Consider the following 18,922-nt stretch of genomic DNA (forward strand, 5'->3'; position numbering starts at 1 on the left):
GCTTTTGTCTTTACTCCAAAATAAAAGCTTGCAATCTTTTAAAATGGTTATATTAGTATTCTTTCAACTAATTTTAACCTCAAATAAAATGATATGTTCCATTCACTTTTTCAGTAAATGAGCAAAATGCAATTTGTTCCAGGTGTTAAGGTGTGCGGTAGCCTTAAGTAATGTATAGCAGTGATATTCGTAAACACATAACTTAATTTGCATCTGCAAAACTGCATTGCTTCATAATTCTATTTCTTTATCATATTATTCCATTAATACATCAATGCATAACTCAATCACTTCATGAAATAAATAGAAGAGGAATGACACCATCAAGGACAAACCATTGATCTAAGATTCCCATAAGAACTGCTGGCACTCTTGATGGTATCTGTAGAAGGATATCATCAAGGACAAACCATTTATCCATATGCTCCAACAAAGACTCACTGGTATCCTAACAAATTTACCTAAGATTTCCATCAGAACGGCTGGCTCTCTTGGTGATATAATGATATCGTCAAGGACAAACCATTCATCCATGTCCTTTAACCAAGACTCACCAATATCCTAACAAACATACCTAGGATCCCCATAAGAACAGCCGGCTCCCTTGAAGGTATCTGTAGAAGGAGTGGTATGATGTCATCAAGGACAAACCATTTGTCCATGTGCTCTAGCCAAGACTCACCAGTATCCTAACAAACTTACCTAAGATTTCCATCAGAACAGCCGGCTGTCTTGATGGAATCTGTAGAAGGAGTGGAATGATGTCATCAAGGACAAACCATTTATCCATGTCCTCTAACCAAGACTCACTAGTATCCTAACAAACTTACCTAAGATTTCCATCAGAACGGCTGGCTCTCTTGGTGATATAAGGATATTACCAAGGACGAACCATTTATCCATGTCCTCTAACCAAGACTCACCAGTATCGTAACAAACTTACCTAAGATCCCCATAAGAACAGCCGGCTCCCTTGATGGAATCTGTAGGAGTGGTATGAAGTCATCAAGGACAAACCATTTATCCATGTGCTCTAACCAAGACTCACTACTATCCTAACAAACTTACCTAAGATTTCCATCAGAACGGCTGGCTCTCGATCTTGGTGATATAAGGATATCATCTAGGACGAACCATTTGACATCCATGATTGGCCAGGTTCTGCCATCTCCTTCAGTATGTGATCTGGGTGTAATTTTTGATAAGAATGTGAACATGCGCCAACACGTAAATATTGTTTGTCGCAAGGCCTCGTTTGCTCTGAGACGTATTGGAATGATTCGGTCATACCTTAGTAAGAATGTGACTGAGATCCTCATTCATGTTTTTGTATCTTCCCTTCTTGATAACTGTAACAGTCTTTTGTACGGAACGCCGGACAAAGATATAGCAAAGCTCCAAAGAATCCAAAATTCAGCCGCAAGACTTGTCTCCAGATCCAAGAAACACAACCACATCACCCCAATCCTCAAAGAACTTCACTGGCTACCTATCAAATCACGAATTCGCTTCAAAGTCCTTCTAATAACATTTAATGCTGTCCATGGTTTTGCCCCTCAATATATTTCTGAACTTGTTTCTCCATACACCCCCTCTAGGACACTTAGATCATCAACTCAACTACTCCTTCAAGTACCCAGACTAAGAACTAAGACGCATGGCAAAAGGTCCTTCTCCCACAGTGCCCCAACCCTTTGGAATTCCCTCCCCAGTACTCTCCGATCACAAAATAATCCTGGACTTTTCAAATCACAACTTAAAAAATTTCTTTTTAATGAAGCATTCAACTAAGCCTTTCCAAATACTTATGCCATACATGTATGTAACTGATTAATGTTGATGTTGCCAATTGTTATTCTAAGTAATTCCTTATATTGTATAATTCTTATTTTTGTAAAGTGCATTGAGAGTCCTTTCAGGTCTGAAATGCGCTATATAAGAACTACATTATTATTATTATTATTATTTATCCATGTGCTCTAACCAAGACTCACTAGTATCCTAACAAACTTACCTAAGATCCCCATAAGAACAGCCGGCTCCCTTGATGGAATCTGTAGGAGTGGTATGATGTCATCAAGGACAAACCATTTATCCATGTGCTCTAGCCAAGACTCACCAGTATCCTAACAAACTTACCTAAGATTTCCATCAGAATGGCTGGCTCTCTTGATGATATAAGGATATCACCAAGGACAATCCATTTATCCATGTCCTCTAACCAAGACTCACTAATATCCTAACAAACTTACCTAAGATCCCCATAAGAACAGCCGGCTCCCTTGATGGAATCTGTAGGAGTGGGTTGATGTCATCTAGGACGAACCATTTATCCATGTGCTCTAACCAAGACTCACTAGTATCCTAACAAACTTACCTAAGATTTCCATCAGAACAGCCGGCTCTCTTGATGGAATCTGTAGGAGTGGAATGATGTCATCTAGGACGAACCATTTATCCATGTCCTCTAACCAAGACTCACCAGTATCCTAAAAAACATACTTAAGATTTCCATCAGAACAGCCGGCTCTCTTCATGGAATCTGTAAGAGTAGAATGATGTCATCAAGGACAAACCATTTATCCATGTCCTCTAACCAAGACTCACCAGTTTCCTAACAAACTTACCTAGGATCGCCATAAGAACAGCCGGCTCCCTTGATGGAATCTGTAGAAGGAGTGGTATGATGTCATCAAGGACAAACCATTTGTCCATGTCCTCTAACCAAGACTCACTAGTATCCTAACAAACTTACCTAGGATCCCCATAAGAACAGCCGGCTCCCTTGAAGGTATTTGTAGAAGGAGTGGTATGATGTCATCAAGGACAAACCATTTATCCATGTGCTCTAGCATCTTTCCCAGGCTAACCAGACATCCCACACGAACCTAAATCAACAGCAAAGATTAGACCGAATCAGTATCTTACCCATTTAGGATTAAACATGTACCACAGGTTTTTCATATAGTTACTACAAGCAACTTTACGAATGACCGGTAATCCCTTCTTAGTTGCTAAATCAACACCAATTTAATTTTGGTGTACATTGCTTACCACAAGAAAGGATCACCGATCATTCGTAATGTCACCTGTAACTTACAAACAGCTTTATGAAACAGCCACCAGGACAGACACTATGTTCAAACTATTACATCCTGGGTTAAAGGAAAGACAGCAAAAACAATAATGATAATAATATGCAACTTTTATAAAGCACTAAATAAAAATATTTCTAAGCACTGCATACTATTCCCCAAGCTTCTTGGTGCGTGAGCATTGAAGGAATGTCTTCCTACCGGGTAGTGGTACCCATTTACTCGACCTTAAGAATGACTGGTGAACATTTCTTACGTGCTAAATAATATAATATATAATGTTTTATTGTCCAACTTAATGGAAATTCATTTTGTTTACATGCAAACATACAAATTACAAATATACATAATCAAGGAGAGACAAACTTAATACAAAATACTGGCATGCACGTAATACATTCGTTCTTATACATAAGACGATTAAAAGAGTATAACGAGATCATTGCTGAAATACGAACAACAAGAAGGCATATTCGGTGTAGTTATCATTACCATCATTCTAAAACTGTTAAATAAGTAAAAGTATCAGGTCATTTTATTTTATTTATTTATTTATTACTTGAAGCATAATTCACATATAAAAAATCCACAACTCTTCATTGACCATGATGTCGATACTATTATTCTAATCATTATAGTTGCAGTTATTATTATTATTATAATTATTATCATTATTATCATTACTATTATTACTATTACTACTACTATCATTACTCTTTACATTTGTGGCAGTTTTGTATTGTATTAAAGAGGAGACATAGATGGCAATATTGAAGGGTAAGTGTAATTCTGCAATAAGGTGACTTGTTTTCTATTTAATGGTTGAGAAGACGAATTGAGAAAGGAATAAAAGAATTTCTGTAACGGCTCGTTCTGGCCTTAACTGATTCCCACCTTCTTCCACTACGAAGTAGTTTGTATTTCTTATTTAATGGATGGGAGTGATCACTGACTATTGCTTGGGTTTTGTCAACTACCTTTCCTTGACATATCCTATCCAAATCTACAACACACTTCGTAATCCTACTAGCCCGTTTCACGACTCTATACAATTTATCCTTATCCTTCTGTCTGGCACTGTGATACCAGGCAACACAGTCATGGGTGATGATACTCTGAATAACTGATGTATAAAACAAATACAATATTTTCTCGTTTACATGAAATTGTTTCATCTTCCGAAGAAAAAACAATCTGTGGTTGCACTTGAGTGTGGTAGCTTTAGTCTGCTCGGACCAATCAAGTTTGTCATCAACAATAGTGCCTAGATACCTATAACTATGGACAATTTCAATTGGATGACCAATTCGATGTGAATAGGGAAATCTACAGGATCAAAAGATTTCTTCTTCCTGAAGTCAAAGATGATTTCTTTAGTTTTGTTAGAATTCAACACCAGATGGTTTTCAGTGCACCACCTACCAAAAGAGGATATACTCTCCCTATATTCTAACTCACTCTCTTTTATCAGGCATACAATAACAGTATCATCGGCATATTTCAAAATACGAACCAACGGAATATTGGAAATACAGTCATTAGTATATAATATATAGAGAACAGGTGAGAGAACACACCCCTGAGGAGACCCTGTGTTCGTTGTGAGTACGTTGGAGAGTACATCATTAACCTTAACCCTCTGGGTTCTACCATGTAAGAAGTCATAGATCCAGAGAACCAGTGACGGTTTCACATCCAAGAAGCTTAATTTTTCTATTAACTTATATGGCTGGATGGTATTAAATGCGGAGGAAAAATCCACAAATGTAGCTCTTGCATAAGAACTAACAGAATCTAAATGCTGGTAGAGTGAATGGGTTAACATGAGTACTGCATCTATGACAGACCTCTTAGACTGATATGCAAATTGGTTTAGATCAATTTTGTGACGGATTGATACAAGTACTTTTTCCAAAATAATTCTTTCAAAACATTTCATGACAACAGGACTTATAATGCTACTGGTCTAAAATCATTATTCAACCTAGGACGATTATTTTTAGGCACTGGTGTAATGACTGATGCTTTCCAGCATTTTGGTACGATATGCTCATTTATTGACCTTTGAAATAACATACAGTACGGAGCAGTGAGTTCAGATGCGCATGTCCGTAGGACACGCCCACTAACACCATCGGGCCCAGTCGCTTTTCTCGGTTGATCAACTTTAAACGTCTCCGAACTTCGTGCTCTTCAATGACAATTGGGTTGTCATCCGACGCGCGCAACCGTTCAACTTGTTCATCGGCGATATGACGGAAGTTTTCATTCTCAAAACGGGCGAAGAATGCGTTTAATTCGTCAGCTCTTTGTTGTGGATTAGGTTCATTTGCAAACATGTTTTCTTTCCGACTACTCGAATAATCTGTCATGTGCTCTAGACATTTCCACGCGTCTCGGGGATTATTTGTATGGAAGTTTTCTTCGAGCTTTTCACCATAATCTTTTTTTGCTTCACTGATTTTCCGTTTCAGCCTATTTGTCAAGTCTTTAACAAGTTCACTGTCCCTCAGATGAAATGCCCTTTTCCTTTCTTTCAAAATCAATTTCATTTCTTTCGTGAACCAAGGCTTATTGTTCGGATAAATAGTAACCAATTTAGACTGAATGTGAAGATTCTCACAGAAGATGACATAATTGTTAATTGTGTCTGTGAGTTAATGTATGTCGTCGCAGGCACCATAAAACAGTTCCCAATCCGTAATATCAAATCCCGTCTGCAGTAAGTCAACTGACGTATTGTTCCAAACTTGAACGTTCCTTTTTTTCGCACTGATTGGACTTAATCCGTTGCTTGTATTTTGGTAACATGTGAACGGTGTGATGATCGGACGCTCCCAGTCCCGGTCTCACAAGAGATTTGTATGCATTTGGTATCGAACTGTAGCATCTGTCTAAAATATTTCTTCCCCGTGTAGCAAAATCAACCAACTGATGATATTGGGGCATGGTATCCTCTAATTCACAATGATTGAAGTCTCCCAAAATAATAACCGGGGAATCAGGGGATCGCGTTTCAAGTTCACTCACTTTATCTTCGATGATCTGAATAGCTGTTACTTTATTTGCATCAGGGGGAATATATACCAACACAACGTGAACTTGTGGAAATTCTCGAGGGAGATAGAATGGTCGAAAAGAGAGAGACAAAAGTTCAATATCAGTACAGCATGTAGACGATCTTACAGTATAGTTGTTGCACCACTGTTTGTTTACAAATACACATATCCCACCTCCTCTCTTTTTGTTTGTTAATTCAAAAGAACGATCAAGCCTTTCTACATCAAAACCAGCTATATCAATATTGTTGGAATGAATGTCATTATTAAGCCACGTTTCTGTTATACAAATCAAGCTAGAATTTCTATATTCGTGATCATATCTGACGTTAGCACGAAGTTCGTCCATCTTATTTACAATCGATCTCACATTACTGAGGGTGATCGTTGGTAAAGGTGGACGATGGCCCCTCATCCGTTCACCAGTGAATACACCGTTTACCACAAGAAAGAATAACCTGTCGTTTTTAAAGTCGCTCCTAAAGTACAAACAACTTTATGAAACACCTACCTGGTCATGATCTTTGCCCAACTTCTCAATGTTTGTGTTCTTGTTTCATAAAGTGGTTTGTAAGTTACAAGTGACATTACGAATGATTGGTGATCCTTTCTTGTGGTAAATGATGTACACCAAAATTGAATTGGTGTTGATTTAGCAACTAAGAAGGGATAACCGGTCATTCGTAAAGTTGCTTGTAGTAACTATATGAAAAACCTACAGTACATGTTTATTTTGGCGATTATTTAAGCATGTAAGAAATGTTCACCAGTCATTCTTAAGGTCGCTCTTAACTCACAATTTTCTGCAACAGCCTCCTGGGTGGAGAGTGGCAAATGTGGTTTCACACAAATAGATTTACAAAAACAAACAAGATCTAGATCTAACATGACATGGTGACAATCAACCTGAATTTTAAAGACTTTCTGATAAAAATCATGGTTTGGTGATATAATATTCCTTTAGCTTTAATACTCACCGCCAGTAGAGATGTCTCCAAGCAAAGTTTCTTCATTCGTGGGACTATGGAATGTTTGATGGAGTTATACTCTATCATCCCAGCAAATGTAGGTAGAATATTTAAACATAGTTCCTACAGAAAGAAAGAAACAGTCAATTTTAGATATAAAGTCAATAGATAAACAGTCAATATAAGATATAAAGTCAATAAACAGTCAATATAAGATATAAAAGCAAATTGCCATCTTGGAGTAATAAACCAATTCCATGTAATACATGTATGTTGGCACATAAAATTAAAACAGATTTTCTCAAAACAATCAATATGAATTTTATTTCTCGGGGGGACAAGGGTTGTTTCAACATTTCTAAAGAAAATGGATGGTGCAAGTTTGCAAGTTGTATTAATAATACATATTGAATGGACTTATACATTCTAAATAATGGCATTACATGGCCTATCATAGTTGTGATTACTAGGATCAATCACAAATCTTTGTAAGATAGGGCCGTGATAACCTGTATCTGAGCTGAACACGATTCTAAAACCCTATAGTCCATGGTACAAATCATTGTAAGATAGGGCCATGATAACCTGTATCTGAGCTGAACACGATTCTAAAACCCTATTGACCATGGTGCATGCAAGTGCATACATCACATTTACAAAACATGTTGAATGAACATAAACATTAAAAATGTATATATAGCTTTCCATAGTTGATCGGATCAACTAACAACTCTTTGTAAGAAAGATTCCTGCTAACCTGTATCTGAGCTGAACACGATTCTAAAACCCTATAGACCATGGTGCATGCAAGTGCATACATCACATTTACAAAACATGTTGAATGAACATAAACATTGAAAATGTATATAGGCTATAGCTTTCCATAGTTGATCGGATCAACTAACAACTCTTTGTAAGAAAGGTTCCTGCTAACCTGTATCTGAGCAGAAGACGATTCTAAAGCTCTATACACCATGGGTAGAACATGATTCTTGATGTCATCAGAGGGCGTCTTGGTGAGTAGAAGGGTCATCCGTTGCATGAAGATCAGTAAAATCTTAAAAGAACATAAAAAGGGATACATAAAGGGAACAGGGAACAAATGAACAAAATTAAGTTTTAAAATCAATCCAATGGTGGATGGTGGATCCAGGGAGCATTTCCAGCCTGTGCCCCCCCTCCTTTTGAAAGTCACAGTCAATTTTTTAATGAGAATATGTCTTCCATACACACATGACACATGTGCCCCCCCCCCTTGAGTGTCACAGTAAATATTTTTAATGGGAATATGTCGTTCATACAAAAGCGAGGACCGTTCTTTTTCCTTGTCAAATTTTCTCGGGAATATGTGCCACCCCCCCCCCTTGGAAAATCCTGGACCCGCCTCTGTATAAGAAAGGATTATTTACATCTGGGGGCGACCATTAAAGATCAGTAAAATCTTAAAAAAGAAACATCCAAAGAGGTACATTAGGAGAAGGTTTCAAAACTGTATGCATTCGAGTTCTAGCAGACATGGACCAATCAGATTATTTACATCTGGGGCCGGCATTCAAAGGGGAAGTTCACCCTGACAGAATTTTTTTTTTTTTTTTAAGTAGAAAAGTGTGAGAACTGTACATTGGTGAAAGTTTGATGAATATGCATCAAAGAATAAGAGTTACGACTGCTAAGTTTTTGATATTTGATGTAGTATGCAAACAGCTCCTTCATATCGTATAAAATGAAAAACCTGCACTAAATCCTCATCGATAAAAAGAAAACAATTAGCGCAAGACCAGTGTCTATAGTCTATGACAGCATCGCCGCCATGGTTCATAGTACTCTGCATCAGACGTATTGCTAACAGCATCAGACTCATAATTGCAAACAAAAAACTGCAGCCTTGCCGAGATCATGGGCTGGGTTTTCCTGCCATCCTACTCCTTACCTGAACAGGTTCTTGCATCTTGAAGACATTCTTTAGGCTCGGTAAGACCAGCTTCACATACTCCTGATCGGTGCATTGTTCGGCGATGAGGAGTACATTGGGTAAGACAAACGGCACCATGTCAGGATTCATGAACTCCTTACACAAGCATGGTAGTATTCTCTGCTGAACAACCCTCTAGGAATGAAAATATTGATGACCATAAACATAATAAAAATTAATGATAATGATTATCATCATCAGAGCTGCCAACCTGAAAAAGAACAGTTCAGTATGTTTAAAGTTGAAAAACTGAATACTGAAAATCATTGCTACTTGGCAGCTCTGCATCATCCTCATCATAATCATCAACATCATCAACATCATCCTCAACATCAACATCAACATCACCACATCATCACCATCATCATCATCATCATCATCACCACCACCATCATCATCACCATCATCAACATCACCATCATCAACATCACCATCATCAACATCACCATCATCAACATCATCATCATCAACATCATCACCACCACATCATCATAATCATCAACATCCTCACCATCATAATCATCCTCAACATCACCACCACATCATCATCATCAACAACATCATCACCACCACATCATCATCATCATCATCCTCACCATCATCATCAACATCATCACCATCATCATCATCACCATCATCATCAACATCATCACCACCACCTCATCATCATCATCATCATCAACATCATCATCATCACCATCATCATCATCAATCATCATCACAATCACCATCACCAGCATCCTCAACATCATCACCATCATCATCATCATCACCATCATCATCATCATCACAATCACCACCATCACCACCTCATCATCACAATCATCATCATCATCAAAATAATAATCATCATTAAGCGAAAATGCACCGACTACTAACTGGTATTAAATAGTTGGCAAAGTACAGAAACAGGCTAATGCATTCAAAGCGGAAATGCATCAAATACCTTCATAGAGTGTTCATTGATGTGCTAAATTCCAGTAACCTGCTCTATACCATTTCTGCGTCCTGCTATGTAAAGCAGGCTTATTTTGAAAATCACCTATCCTATTAAAAGAAATGAAAGCTTATTTGAACAAATTTATCCATTAGGTAACCATGAACCGGTCTATTGTAAAACCTTCCATCCATTAAATCCGACTTACCTTGGGAAGAGTTGAGATTACTTTTGGAAGACCTTTGAAGAATTGAGCTTTCTGTTTGCTTTCTTGTTGAAACAATGAGTCAACGTACTGGAGAGTCATGGCACCAACGTCGTCAAAATATGGAATCTACGAATGAATTCAAATAGAATGATTTCAACAATGTCATCAGAACTAAAAATTAATTCAAATAAAATGATTGCAAACTTGTAATCAAAACATGGAATCTAAGAATGACTTCAAATAGAATGATTTCAACAATGTCATCAGAACATGGAATCTAAAAATTAATTCAAATAAAATGATTGCAAACTTGTAATCAAAATATGGAATCTAAGAATGACTTCAAATAGAATGATTTCAACAATGTCATCAGAACATGGAATCTAAGAATGGATTCTAATTGAATGATTGCAAACATGTAATCAAAATATGGAATCTAAGAATGGATTCTAATAGAATGATTGCAACAATGTAATCAAAATATGGAATCTAAGAATGGATTTTAATAATAGGATGATTGCAACAATGTAATCAAATAAGTAATCTAAGAATGACTTCAAATAGAATGATTGCAACAATGTAATCAAAATAAGTAATTTAAGAATGGATTCTAATTGAATGATTGCAAACATGTAATCAAAATATGGAATCTAAGAATGGATTCTAATAGAATGATTTCAACAATGTATTCAAAATAAGTAATCTAAGAATGGATTCTAATTGAATGATTGCAACAATGTAATCAAAATATGGAATCTAAGAATGGATTCTAATAGAATGATTGCAACAATGTAATCAAAATAAGTTATCTAAGAATGACTTTAAATAGAATGATTGCAACAATGTAATCAAAATAAGTAATTTAACCCTAAAAAGACTGGGGGGGGGCTGATTCAGCCCCCCCCTCGACATTTTTCGCGATAAATCCGCCGCGCAATTTTTTTTGACCGTGTCGCTCACTGGCTTTTTACTTTCAAGTCTCGCGCAACTTTTGAGACCAAAATTGTGACCCCCGGGTACGCGGTTCGGAAATTACGCAACATTTTGTAAGTGCATGCACACCCAAAATTACTCAAAAACGTGAATTTGTGTACAAATCCAATGGAAATAGTGTTTTTAACCAAAATTCATAAATGTATCATTATTTTTCCTTTTACTGCTTAAAATCAATTAATTTTATCTTTTTTATGGTCCAAATAAAGTCCCTGACAATTTCCATTGAAAAAACAATAAAAAACAAAAAGTCGAAAAACAAAGAAATACATAAGAAATTTAGAAAACAATAGAATACATAAGAAAATAAATGTGATGTTGAAATTTTTTTTTAATAAATTTGATCAGATGCCTATCTAGAGTATGTGAAACAAAAATTAGCATTTCAGGGGCATTATTTTATTAATTACAGCAAACTTATGATTTTACGCATAAATTAGCATAATTAATCAAACACGAGATTTTTGCAGAATTTGATGTTATTGTTTTGTAGATAATGCCATGGGTAACGCGTGTGCCAATTTTCGTCGCGATCGCGTGATCGACGGCCGAGATCATAAGGGGGGGCTGAATCAGCCCCCCCCAGTCTTCTTAGGCGTCGAAATAGCCCAGTCTATTTAGGGTTAAGAATGGATTCTAATTGAATGATTGCAAACATGTAATCAAAATATGGAATCTAAGAATGGATTCTAATAGAATGATTGCAACAATGTAATCAAAATAAGGAATCTAAGAATGACTTCAAATAGAATGATTGCCACATTGTCATCAAAACATGGATGTCATCAACACATGGAATCTGAGTATGGATGCCAATAGAATGATTACAACAATGTCACTAAAATATGGATACTAAGGATGGATTCAAAAGAATGATTGAATCAATGAGTTTTAAAACAATGAGTCATGGCCCCAAAGTCACCAAAATATGGAATGTGGATGACTTGATAAAAGTGAGGATTAAAGAAATAATGAGGCGGGGGAGGGGGGGTGTAGACGTGTATTAAACATCACACATCTTGGTCGCAATGTCAAATGGGAGGATTTTCACAACAAATGTGATCTCAAATGCTCACAAAATTCTTATTTAACAAATTTTTTTCTCAAATTTTCATTGACTTATTTCGTCAGATTGCTTTTACTCACTCATGTGTTAATGGGGGATCATGAGTTATACCATGCCAAAGAGATTCTAAGCTTCACAATAATAGTTCATTTTTCTATTTTATTTGTGATTAAGTTTATATGATAAAGGATCGATAATCCTCAGTTTCATTTTTAGTGGGGGCGCACTTTCCTTCTCTTACCTTGCCTAGTTGATCAGCGTCCGGTCTGATGGTTGGTGTGGTACTTAGTAACATCTTCACATACTCTTTCAAACCATCAGGAAGGCTTGATAATAAAGATATATTCAGACTTCGCAACTGAAAAATCAAAACAAGAAGGATACTGATGTATCGTATTTCTATTCAATATGCTTTATGCAGATCAAATCCACAGTAATTAACCATTTTTTTTACTCCATATATCATAATATATGGAGTAAATATATCATAATATATGGAGCATTGGAGCGTTGTGGCCCAGTGGATTAGTCTTCGGACTTTGAAACAGAGGGTCATGGGTTCAAATCCCAGCCATGGCATAATTTCCTTCAGCAAGAAACTGATCCACAATATGCTGCACTCAACCCAGGTGAGGTAAATGGGTACCGGTAGGAATTGATTCCTTAACCCTATCGAGGCCGGGGGGGCCTTGGAGGCCCCCCCAACGAGTCGCGCGATATTTCGCGCAAATTTTTTTGACCACGCTGCTCGCTGACTTTTTACTTTCAAATCTTGCGCAACTTTTGAGACCAATTTTGGGCACCCGGGTACGCGGTTCTGAAGTTACGCAACGTTATGTAAGTGCATGTCAGACCAAAAATTGCTCAAAAACGTGATTTCGTGTACAAAGTAAATGTAAATTGTGTTTTCAATCAAAAATCATAAATGTATGATTATTTTTAGTTTTGCTGGACTAAATGTTTGTATTTTATGCTTTTTATGATTGTAGAAGAGTCCCTAACATTGAAAAACAAAAGGTCAAAAAACAAAGAAATACATAAGAAATTGCAAAAAAAAAAACAATATAAATCATAAGAAATTGATCTGATATCACAATTTCTTTCATGTACACTTGCTAAGAACATCACAAAGAGTTTCTATGCTAAAAATCAGAACATTTGGAGCTTTATTTATGGAGTTAGAGGAAAAAGTATGATTTCGCATACTAATTACGCATAAATTAACATAATTACATAATAATAATTCACATGAAAAAAATTACTATACAATTTTGTAGATTATATCCCAGACAACCTGCGTGCCAATTTTCGGCGCGCGGTCGAAGGCCGAGATCTCATGGGGGGACCTGGGAGGCCCCCCCCCCCGGCCATATGAACTCCGAAAATACCCCGGCCTAGATAGGGTTAAAAAGCTGTGTGCGCTATGAACGCCTAGCTTAGCCAGGTAATAATAATGGTCAGTTCTTGTATAGCGCATAACACATTTTAAATACCGTCTCTATGCACTTCCAAAGGACTTGGATATTATTACCCCGGCTGTAGCTAAAGCAGCCTTTCCAGCACTCGGCATTTTAAGGAATTAATTCCTGCCAGGTACCCATTTACCTCACCTGGGTTGAGTGCAGCACAATGTGGATAAATTTCTTGCTGAAGGAAACTACGCCATGGCTGGGATTTGAACCCATGATCCTCTGTTTCAAAGTCCAGAGACTAATCCACTGGGCCGCAAAGCTCCACATAATGTGGAAGTGACAATAATATGGAAGTGAACCTTTTAACTATAATTTGTCAAGTACAGTCACAATCAGTGTCGTACAGATGGGGGACTTTCCAAGAAAAAAAAAGAGGAAAGGAAAGAAAGGGAAAGAGAGAAGGGTGAAATATATTATTTTCAGAATATTATGTCAAAGTCTATCAACAATTGATTTTTTTTTGAAAAAATGTCAAAATTTTTGCTCGCACACTTCGGTTGCTCACAACTTTTTTTTAAAATAAATTTTGTCCTATATGCATTATCCAGCCCCCTCAGAACTTTTGGTTCATTACTGGTCAAAGCTGTCTATAAAATAGAGGAAACAGTAAAAGTGGACCCCGGAGACAAGTAACCTTTATAGTCAGGTTTTCACGAAAGACAGGTGGTTGTTGAGACAGGTTTGACCATGAAATTAATTTTTGAAATTATCAAAGATATTACTACCTGTTCAGATTTCTGTTTAAATGTGGCAAGATTCTCGTTGCAATCATGGAAGAGTTTGCCGTTGTTGATCACGGAGTACATTAACATACCAAGACTGAACATATCACTGGACGTATCACAGCTCTGTGTTAACTGGTACTCCGGAGCTAAGTAGTTCAAGTCTGGCTGAAGCAATGCTGAGATATTGTTCATAAGTTCACGTGAAGGGAAACTAGCCTATGAGAGAATGAGAATTATGCGATTAGGCACAGATATTTCCAGCTATTTGAGGAGACATTCAAAGTCCTGGGTTCGATATCGGCCATGGCACTTACACCAGTGAGCAAAGCATTTAATGAAGAGTGCTCCTGTATCATGCATTCAAATAAATGGAAATTCTGTACACATACTTGGAAACTATATGCCACTTTAACAAACACAATAAATGAATGAAATATTTATTCCAGTGACTGTGATAGACTTATGTGATTGACAGATCACAAATGCTCTTCATCACCATCACCACCACCATCATCACCATCATCATCACCATCATCAGCTTCATCACCACCATCACCATCATCATCAGCTTCATCATCATCATCACCATCATCATCATCATCATCATCATCATCAGCTTCATCATCATCACCATCATCATCATCACCATCATCATCATCATCATCAGCTTCATCATCATCATCACCATCATCATCACCATCATCATCAGCTTCATCATCATCATCACCATCATCATCACCATCATCATCAGCTTCATCATCATCATCATCATCAGCTTCATCATCATCACCATCATCATCAGCTTCATCATATGACTTACTGGTTGATCAGGTGGTGATGAGGAAGGGAAAACAAAGTCATGTGACTTACTGGTTGATCAGGTGGTGATGAGGAAGTGATAACAAAGTCATGTGACTTAGTGATTGATCAGGTGGTGAAGAGGAAGAGACAACAATGTCTGGTTAATCAGGTGGTGATGAGGTGGACAAATAAATCACATGATTTTTACTGGTTGATCAGGTGGTGAAGAGGAAAGGATAAAAAAAGTCAGGTAACTTTCTGGTTGATCAGGTGGTTAGGAGGAAGGGAAAACAAAGTCATGTGACTTACTGGTTGATCAGGTGGTGATGAGGAAGGAATAACAAAGTCAAATCCAGCTAGCTTCCAGGCTCCATTACCATTCAAGATAATACTCGCCGGTGAAATATTACCATGGACCATATGAACATCATTATGAAGAAACTTCAAGGCATCTGTTAACTGTAAAAGAGCAAACAATAGTCATGTTCTACACTGAATCAGAAACAGGAAACATACAAAATATTCAGAGATAAGTTTTAATTTCAACTTTGTTTCCTATGATATAATACTACAGTCACATCTTGAATTTTCTTTTTTTTTCAAATCATTCCCTATATCAATGGATGTTTTCTGAACTTGCATTCAAATTCTGTTATTTCAAAATAGTGTAAACAATAACAATTTGGTTACAAGCACAAGTAAATTACTTTATACTGAGAGCACACAACCCACCTGTAGAAGGCCATATTTGATCTCGACTTCAAACAACTTGTGTTCTCCAATGTCCGGTGGTATGGGCGTCGGCATGTTGTCATGGCAACCTAATATATTGGCTAGGCTGGCAAAGACAGGCTCTGTAGCAAACGCCAGGCTTTCTCTGTGAAGTGAAGGAAGAGCAGAAGAGAAAATCAATTGCAGAAACTGCTGTAATCACCAATTAAATCGTGGTAATATTACTTGTGCAAGAGATCTATAATCACTGTAAAAAGGAAAATGTGTGAAGTCAATGATCAATGCCTGTGGATGTTCCACTCAAGAGAATGCTCCAGTCTTGCATAGAAAAAAAGTTGTGCATAACTTTAAAAGAGCTTTATAAAATACCACCCTGCATGCTGACATCAATCCCTCCCCCCCTTGAACTTTGTAGTTTATTTACCGGTATGTTTCATCCCCATTGGACTCCATGAAAGATGAAACCATGTGTGAAAAAGGCTACCCTGATTTTTGGATGAACAAAAAATGAAATCAAAGAAAAAAATGGATGGATGGATAGATGGATGGGTGGAAAGATGGATGAATGGATGGATGACTGGATGAATGGATGGATGACTGGATGGACGGATGGATGGATGGATGGATGGATGGATGGTTGGATGGATGGTTGGATGGATGGTTGGATGGATGATGGATGGATGGATGACAGGATGGTTAGATGACTGGATGGATGGATGGACGGACAGATGGATGATATAACGAATGAACAAAGAATATAATGAATGAATGAAACAATACGTAAACAAGAGAACTAACCTTGTTTCTTCCAATGGATGTTGAACCGTAAGCACACACGGATGTCTTAGCCTGGTCAACTGGGTTGAACCCTTACGTAAGATCTCTAACAATGGTTCTCTATCCTTTTTGGCAAATCTTTCCAGGAGTTTCTTCTCGAATACAAATACACCTGCTTCCTGTTACCATGGAGATGAGCAAAACAATTCAAAATGTCATAATTTATTATTTTACATCCAATTTTGATGAATTTTTCAGCACTATGCTTCATTTTTTTTCTCTTTTTTAAAATCAAATCAACATTTTGATAGGGTGAACTAGTAGTCTTTCATAAACGGCTAATGAATCTGCATCTCTACAAACCTGTTTCGTTGATCTTTTGACAGCAAGATAGATCTTCCACAAACACCCGGGACCGCCGCTACCGACATGCCGAATGACCTCATATTCTCTCATCACTGGGTTCCCGATAAACCCACCAACCGTACTTTTCAATTTATTCAGCATCTCCATCACGCTCGTCTGTTCTTGTCATCCACCTGCTAAGAAGTGGTCCGAAGATGCAAAAAATCTGAAAAAATAATTATTTTAAAATGTTAAATGTAGGCAACTTTATGAATGTTATAGATGACAGGAAATTTATAGAGGACAACGTGAAAATGATTGCCATCATCGCATTAATTATACATGAATACTGATTTTAACTGATTCACCTGGCCCCATCATGCTTCGTTTGGAAACTACCGTGGAAAAAACTTTATAACAAAATGTCTTCTTCATAAAGGAATATCCAGACAAACTTTGTTGACAAAAAACAAAAGCTAAAGGCTGAAAAAAAGCTTTACAAAACAATTCCTAGAACATACTTGTCTAGCACTTTAAATATTTTCATCAGGTTCATTATTCATCATACCTACGATACCCCTTTTTGGTTGACATGAATTAAAAATTAAATTTATTCAAACCAGACAAAAACAGGAATGCATAGACATGAGTATGTCTATCACATATTAACCATGTCTTTTGAAACTGACCACCTTGCATGCATTAACATAAAAATTATTCGTATATCTATATATCAAATACAAATGCTACGCACGGAAGAGTAATGTTAGGCGCAGTGTCCATAAGAACGATAAGAATTGATCTCACAAGAAAAAAACAGGGGGAAAGGTAGACCAAAAGCTTCAGTCTCTGTATTTTGGTTGTTCCGTTGAACTACGTTGGCTCCACTCACCATACGTAGACTGAAGAGCTTGGGGGGCCCGTGGCTACAGACAACGTACAGTGAACTAGCGTTTTATAGATCGCGATTTAAAACTGTTTTTTGAGCGAAATTTACAGTTTCATGGTTTCCATTATCAGGAAAATATAAATAACTTAAGTAATTGCATACCTTGGACTGGAGTTATTGAAAAAAAATCCACTGGATGATTGAGAAATCTGTCATCTAAGACATTTTCACCTGAACTGACGGTTTTTCTTGCAAGTTGCCATCTTGAATGACCTCATTATCGTTAACTTTATGTCTCGATATATCGCGATTATAACTAGTATCGTTTGTCTCTTCGTGTAGTGTATCGTATTATTGTTTTCGTATATTGCCTTGTAGGCTTGTAGGTGTGCTGGTGGAATGCAATATCGATATCACATTCGTAAAATGGTGACGCCCTCTCTGTTCATTTGTAAATATTTCATAGTTTGGCTGCCATTTTGATCATTTTTCCTGTGTCCTACCCAACTAAACATCGGTAAAGTATAATTTTTCATGCATTTCATCTATATCGTTTAAAGTATTTTAATAATGAATAATCATTCTTACTTAGTTTGTAGTTTATAAATCCTTAGAGTGTAAATTCGATGTGAAAAATAACACTAAACTTTGGACTGTGGATTGACAAAAGTGCGGGTGTGATAACAAATGCGAGCCCACACGGACACTTTACTGTCGGTGAATGGGGATTACAGTAAATTGTCAGAAATTGTTGAATAAATCCCCAGAAACGACGGTTGTTCCTGTCTAGGGGGAAAGGTAGACCAAAAGCTTTGGTCTCTGTTTTGTCGGTTGTTCAGCTGAACTCAAGTGGCTTCACTCACCAAATACAGAGACCGAAGTT

At 37.1% G+C, this 18,922-nt stretch overlaps 1 protein-coding gene across 1 annotated transcript in view; it reads right to left on the reverse strand.

Moving 5' to 3' along the window:
- LOC121421193 (SCY1-like protein 2) overlaps positions 1-18,922 on the reverse strand; it is a 36,694-nt gene that overhangs the window by 5,896 nt on the left and 11,876 nt on the right. The window contains exons 2-12 of the mRNA XM_041615854.1: positions 17,169-17,376; positions 16,827-16,984; positions 16,029-16,173; positions 15,606-15,755; positions 14,496-14,711; positions 12,540-12,656; positions 10,240-10,365; positions 9,053-9,229; positions 8,057-8,179; positions 7,132-7,245; positions 2,756-2,888 (exon numbers count right to left, since the gene is read on the reverse strand). Of these exons, the coding sequence (XP_041471788.1) occupies positions 2,756-2,888; positions 7,132-7,245; positions 8,057-8,179; positions 9,053-9,229; positions 10,240-10,365; positions 12,540-12,656; positions 14,496-14,711; positions 15,606-15,755; positions 16,029-16,173; positions 16,827-16,984; positions 17,169-17,318 (1,609 nt within the window). The 5' untranslated portion in view covers positions 17,319-17,376. The remainder of the gene's footprint in view (positions 1-2,755; positions 2,889-7,131; positions 7,246-8,056; positions 8,180-9,052; positions 9,230-10,239; positions 10,366-12,539; positions 12,657-14,495; positions 14,712-15,605; positions 15,756-16,028; positions 16,174-16,826; positions 16,985-17,168; positions 17,377-18,922) is intronic.

This window comes from Lytechinus variegatus, chromosome 9, assembly GCF_018143015.1.
Source record: "Lytechinus variegatus isolate NC3 chromosome 9, Lvar_3.0, whole genome shotgun sequence".
Lineage (NCBI taxonomy): Eukaryota > Metazoa > Echinodermata > Echinoidea > Temnopleuroida > Toxopneustidae > Lytechinus > Lytechinus variegatus.